The sequence below is a fragment of the Myotis davidii genome, unplaced genomic scaffold (assembly GCF_000327345.1).
Source record: "Myotis davidii unplaced genomic scaffold, ASM32734v1 scaffold404, whole genome shotgun sequence".
NCBI classification, from domain to species: domain Eukaryota; kingdom Metazoa; phylum Chordata; class Mammalia; order Chiroptera; family Vespertilionidae; genus Myotis; species Myotis davidii.
In genome coordinates, this window is record NW_006295824.1 from 1,384,145 (window position 1) to 1,390,932 (window position 6,788).

General features: G+C 40.1%; 1 protein-coding gene across 1 annotated transcript in view; it reads right to left on the bottom strand.

Annotated features, from left to right (window-relative positions):
* GALNT7 (polypeptide N-acetylgalactosaminyltransferase 7) overlaps positions 1-6,788 on the bottom strand; it is a 104,612-nt gene that overhangs the window by 20,422 nt on the left and 77,402 nt on the right. Inside the window, exon 3 of the mRNA XM_015568459.1 lies at positions 4,648-4,814. Within this exon, the coding sequence (XP_015423945.1) occupies positions 4,648-4,814 (167 nt within the window). The remainder of the gene's footprint in view (positions 1-4,647; positions 4,815-6,788) is intronic.

Consider the following 6,788-nt stretch of genomic DNA (forward strand, 5'->3'; position numbering starts at 1 on the left):
ACCACCTCCCATTCCAAGTGGAGCTGTTTTCAAGTGGCTACAGTGCTGGCAATTCATGCCTCCCGGCCTTTCCCCTCTCAGGTTTCCTCCTTGGGTCAGTTGCAAACTTCACCAAGACACCAAAGCAACTCTGCCCTGGTAGTTCTGCACCGGCCCCGGCTGGGCACTCTTCCTTGAGGTCTCTGGGTCCACAGTCTGAGCTCAGGGAGGTCACCCAGAGCCCGTTCCCCTGGACAGGTGGGGCAGGGGGGCTAGAGTTGAAGAGTTGGAGGAATATGGCAGAGTGAGAGTTGGTATGAACCAGTGCCTACTTAGCCAGACTTCCTAAGCTCCCCACCGGGGCCAGGCTGGGCCCTTCCCCACACCAGGAGGATCCCAGCTGAGGTCCCCTCCCTGCACCCAGCGCTCTCCTCCCTGTTCTACCACTGGGGGAAGGGAACAGCTCACCTGCTCTGGACCCTGCCAACCTGGCAGGCTGAGGCACAGGCCAGGCGGTGCAGCCTAGGGTGCTGGTGGCTGCGAGCCTTCTCCCCCTCCCTGAAGCGTGGGGCGGGGTTGCAGCAGCTCACAGCCGCCCCTGGGCACCATGCATAGAGGTACTGCTCTCCACTGAGCCACCATCTGCCCAGGACCTGTGGGGGTTGGGGTGGCCTCGGGGCTCCCACTGGCCTCACTGAAGCCAGACTCAGCTTAGCTGGCCACCCCCCACTGCCGGAGGGCTGTGCATGCCCCACAGGCCTCATTGCCCTTATGAATCCCCATGGTCTGGCCATCCCATCCCAGGAAGTGGCCATCCTGATTGCCATGGCTCACTCCCCGGTGCAGTTGGGCCTGACCAGCAAGCATGTAGGCAGGAGCTGGGCCTCTGAGAGGAAGGAGGAGGGATGCGGGCCAGGGCAGAAGTGGGGAACTTGGCGGTGTAAACACAGCCCCGCTGACTTCGTGCCGGCCCCTCGCGCTGCATTCCCAAACCCCTGGGTGCCCCTGCCCAGCACTGTGCTCTCAGGTCTGGGGTGGGGATAAGGGACCTGGAGCTGCAGCCTGAAGGCAGCCCTGTACGGTCAATTACCATGTTTGTCTATTATTAGATTAGATAATATTTATATACAATAAATAAATAATAAATATTTGCAATTTGATAGAGAAAATTTTGTGTTCTAAAAACAAGAAACAGCCATGACCAGTTTGGCTCAGTGGATAGAGCCTCAGCATGTGGACTTAAGGGTCCCACGTTTGATTCCAGTCAAGGGCATGTACCTTGGTTGCGGGCACATCCCCAGTGGGAGGGGTGCAGGAGGCAGCTGATTGATGTTTCTCTCTCATCTATGTTTCTAACTCTCTTCCTCTCTCTTCCTCTCTGTAAAAAATCAATAAAATACATATATTTTTAAAAAACAAGGTACATTTGCCAAGTTTCCATCTTGGCTTCCCAGTTGTAAGAGAACAGTTTTTGTTTGCATCACTATGAGCCCATGAAATTGGCTCCTCACAACCAAGACTAGCTCCTGGATCCTTAGAGATATTTCTTGTGGACAAAAAATTATTTTTAAATTGTTTAAACTTTTAGTCCATGAATACAAAAACAGATGAAAACATAGCTGTATTTAGTGATGAGCTAGTGGTTAAATGGGCAAATCAGACTGTACTTAATACTTTACTCATTTTTAGAGACCTTATAATTATCAAGACACCCACACATGGATATTCAAAATTGAGAAGAAAAATATTTCCCTTTTGGCATCCACTTTTAATGACAATTATAAACAAAATTCTCACGCCAAACTATATTTTTCCCCCCAGAAAAATCTAAGTAATTTTCCCTTCAACTTAAACTTTTCTTAAAAGTTTTTTTTTCAAGGCCCTTCTGAATTGCAGTAGGAGATTTTATTTAAATAAATCTGTAACAAATTTTTACAGCCAAAACCAAGTTGATGGCGTGTTCTTCAAATTTAAATGCATAGAAAGATGGCCCCAAAGGGAAATTAGTGAGTGAAATGACTTCTGGCTTCTTTGGGATCTTACCCTATGGCAGAGTGCACTCTATTCATGTTCAAAGTATTCACCCCCTTTCCTCAGGGAGCGATTATCCTCCCCACCCACTGATGTCAGGCTGGGCCATGCGACTTGCTGTGGTCAATGAGAAGGGGCTGAAAATGACTCAAGGTACTTGTGAGTGGAACTGTTAAAATCCCACTAGCACTTCACCCTGTCTCTCTGTTCCCTCTGCGTCTTAGGCAGGCAATGTCTGACATCAGGCTGCTCTGCCAGCCCGGGCCCTGTGGTGAAGATGTGGGGCAGAGCAGGGCGGACCTGCAGGGAATGCGTTGTTAGAGCAAGAGAACAGGACCATAACCCATTGTTGTTACAAGCCACTGAGAGTGTGGGGTGCATTTTGCCTTGGCCCCACTCAGTCTCAGCTGGCTGACGCACATGTGAGCAGGGGTGTGCTCAATTTAATGGCCCCAAACCTTATTTTAAGAGAATACTCTAATTTCCAGAAACCCAAGTGCTATGAGCAGCCAGCTCCTTTGTGAAGTTTTATATTAGTAAAGTATTTTATCTTTAAAATAAGAAAACTTATAACTCAAAGTTCTAGTTTCTGAACTTATTGGGGGAAAGAACAAGTCAGTTTTCACTCCAGTCAGATTTACCAAAGACTATATACTTTTAGTACTGAGAAGGGGACTGGCAGATTTTAAGGTTGTTTTAAAATTGGGAAAATTAATTAAAGCCCTCTGTATTTCCTACTGCTATAAGCTAAGCAGACCCTGCCCTGTGATGGACTTTACAATGTATAAGAGACCAAATATTAGAGGTTCGTAATAACAAGCTCTGATCACAAAAAAATTCAAGTAAAATGGACCAAAAAATCTTAAGTGCAAAATTTTATGCTCCTTTTCTGGGGCCAAGCAGTTATTTTTGGTGTATCTTCACAATTTTCTTTTTTTATAATGTGCTAAGTATAGCACAGTTTTACTTGTGTTAATAACATAGGACTTCTTAAAACCAGAACAATCATAGACATGGGATTTCTGTCATTTTTATAAGGTTTAAGTTTTTCAAAATCTAAAACATTGTTGGTACCAATAATATCACGGTAAAACATTTTTAAATATAGGGTGGGCAAAAGTAGGTTTACAGTTGAGTATGTGAAACAGTTTATTCTAATATTATTATTTATTAATTATTGTATTATTTTCCATTAGAACAACTGTAAACCTACTTTTTGCCTCACCCTGCATTTATCTTGAGACAGGAATAGTATTTTAATGACTACACTCCTGTCATGAAAGTTGCAACCAAGGTAAGATGTCTAAGCTAAAGGCATTTGATATGACGGAAAAAGTTAAAGTTATACATTCTCTAGTGTAATTAAAAATGAGTAGTTGAAAAAGTGATTAGCTGAACAAAATGAGGGGAAAAGGAAATAGGCCATATTTCTATTTCTTCTCCACGCTGGCATATGTATACAAGATCAAGATCTGGTCACATGCCTATATGGTCTAAACATAGAGGTGCATCCAGACAGAAAGAGCTCTAAATGAAGTTTTGGAGGAAGCTTTTGTAAAACCATTTTGAATTATATTTTTATGGTACCCATGTTCTGTCTTCTGACATATGGTCAGTGGTATTACTAATTGTACACAAAAATTGTTTGCAAAACTTACTTGCCAAAAAGCAAATATCCTATTGTTACTTAGCCTGATTTCTTTGATGAAATTTCAAAGGATCCAATTCAGTTTTGTGACAAACAAAGAAGAATAAATGCCCATATCTGGGTTTCAGCAGCACAACTACATTTTTTATTTAGGATGCTGCTTTGGGGTCTGAGCTATAGCATTATCTATCTTTTGATACTCATGTCACTAAGAAGATATATTCTGCTTACAATAATATATTTAAAGAAAAAATGTTAACTTAAACCCATTATTGGCAAAAATCAATTCTCTTGCCAAGTTGAATCAAGACTAGCCAATACTTCCCTAAATGCTATAGTAATAAAAAAACCAACCAATTTCCTTTTATTCAATATATTAAATCAAATATAAAGCAAAATAAATTTTAGTGGATACTTTCTATTATAAATAAAAACAGTCCATGGTTTCTGGTTAAATTCAACGTATTGTTAAAATGCAAATTATAGGCTATTAAATAGGTATATGGATTTTAGTTGGACAACTATGGTTGGAACACCAGGTGGCATTACAGTATACGTGCAATTACATTTTTCAGTCTTTCAATAAATTACCTCCATGACAAAACTTTTGTAAAATCAAAGGCCCAAAGAGTTGGTATAGTGTAACATAGTGGTTAAATACACAGACTTATGAGCTTGTAGATTTGATTCCAGCTATTAATTGCTATTAATTATTGAGACAGGAATAGCATGTGAATGTTGGTAAGTTACTTAACATTTCTAAGCCTCATGTGTAAAATAAAGATAACAATATCCATTGCAAAGGTTATGGTCAGGATTAAACAAAATAATCATTTACAGAATGCTTGCTATAGTGCCAACTTGTTGAAATAGATGCTATCAGTAGATGCTATTACTTTTTAAAGACTAATTATTTTGAAATCACATTTTTTGCAATTACTCATAATTAACTTATTTTATGGACAAATTGTCAATTCCATAGCCATTACCTTTATTGCTGAAATCATCAATTAATACAATTTCTGCTAAATATTTCCTTGGAGTCCTTTTAATGACACTGTGGACTGTCCTCATGAGGGTTGACCATCCTTCATTATGGAAAACAATGATAACGCTGGAAACGAGCAGGTTTTCATCGTAATGCCAATATTTGCACCTGCAAAAGAAAAATTTCATCATGTTTATGTAGAGATAACCTATAATGCTTGGTTCCAAACTTATGATTATGTTTTTTGATTGGAATAAATATGGTTGACGTAACTAACGTTAAGTGAATAAAATACAACCTTTTACATTTTACAGAAACACAAGATAGAAGAGAGAAGCTGCTATGAGATGAAATTATTCATAGACAAAGCTACTTCCTAACCAACCAACACTTTTTATGTAATAGACAATTTGTGAATTTATACTTCTTAGCTGGGATGCTTAAAATAGTACTTACAGATATCAGGGTTTTTGTTGTTGTTGTTGTTTTTCCATGACTTAGAACTCAGTTTATTTTGCTTTTTAAAATTTGAGCTTCTGGTGTAAGACATTTATTTCACTTGCTATGAATAAAACCACTATATAGCTCAAACCGGTTTGGCTCAGTGGATAGAGTGTCGGCCTGCGGACTCAAGGGTCCCAAGTTCCATTCCGGTCAAGGGCATGTACCTTGGTTGCGGGCACATCCCCAGTGGGGAGTGTGCAGGAGGCAGCTGATGTTTCTCTCTCATCGATGTTTCTGGCTCTCTATCCCTCTCCCTTCCTCTCTGTAAAAAATCAATAAAATATATTTAAAAAAAAACAAAAAACAAACAAACAAAAAAACCCACTATATAACTGTGTTTGAAAGCTATCCTGTTCTAATATGACTAAACTATTAAGAAAAAAAATTTAAGGCTGAACTGTGGCATGTAGTAAAAATTAACATGAATGAATAAGCAAAGATCTTGTATTGTTTACAGTTATAGATTGGCTTAAGAGGATCTTTGGCTACTTGACACAGAACTATTTGAAACTGTAACAGGATTAAAGTTGCCAGAAACCTTTTTCTAATTGAAAACTCAAAACAGGCCTGATAGACTCAAAGAGCCAGCGAAGGCTCGGTGAGTTTCACAGAAGTGTGATACTGATATGCATACACGCATATACTATATCTGTGTGTATATCCTTTGTATATGTATACCCACATGTTATATATATTTTGTTTGGTTACGGGGGTGGGGTGGGTGAGGGAAGAACAAGATAGTAAGAACAAGACAGACTAACAAGAAGGATTTGAGACCATGTCCTTTCTGCAGGAGTTAACTTTCAGATTTAGCATTTGAAGCCTATGACCCTTTCCTTGCTAAGTGGGAGCGAAAGCTTTTCCCTCTCCCTCCCTCCCCCAAAGCTTTCCGTGAACCAGTAAATAAGCTTGATCCCAAGGTTAAATTTAAAACCATAAAAGCAATAATTCACTTTATCAGCCTGATAACCCATTCCAGCATTTAGAAGAGTAATTGTTACCTAACATAGGGCCTGGTCCAAAGTACAGGGAGATAACCTTTTCTCCAGGTGATTGTTACCTTTCAAGATTGTTCTAAACTGGGTTCTTAGAGGCTGACTGTCTGGTAATCCATCTGCGTTTTTCCATTGAATAAGTGAGTGGTAAGTGCCTATTATGCCCATGGTCAGAGTGGGGCACTGGAGCCACAGCTTCGAGGAAGATACTCTTGGTCTGGCTCCCATGAGCCCACCACCTTACAGGGAACACAAGACATGGAGCAAATATTCCCGAGTGTGTTGGTGGGAAAACCCTACTTGGCCTCAAGACGTGTGGTCAGGAAGGCCTGGGGCTAGTGCTGGAGGGTGAAACCAAAAGGATGATTAAAAAAAAAAAAAAGGTACTAAGACCAAAGAAGTGGGAAGGGATTCAGGAGGAAAAGATGAAAGCACAAGAATGACTTGTGTGCATATGATTCAGAAATTGTGAGAACTTTAAAATACATAGATGGAAGATTTATATCTTTAGATGGTATAATTAAACTATGAAAAATAAACATAAGGAGGAAAAAATTATAAGGAAGGCATTTGCTGTATAACAGCATATTCTTATTATGTGCCAGGCACTATTCTATTTGCTTTACTTTTATTACCTTATTTA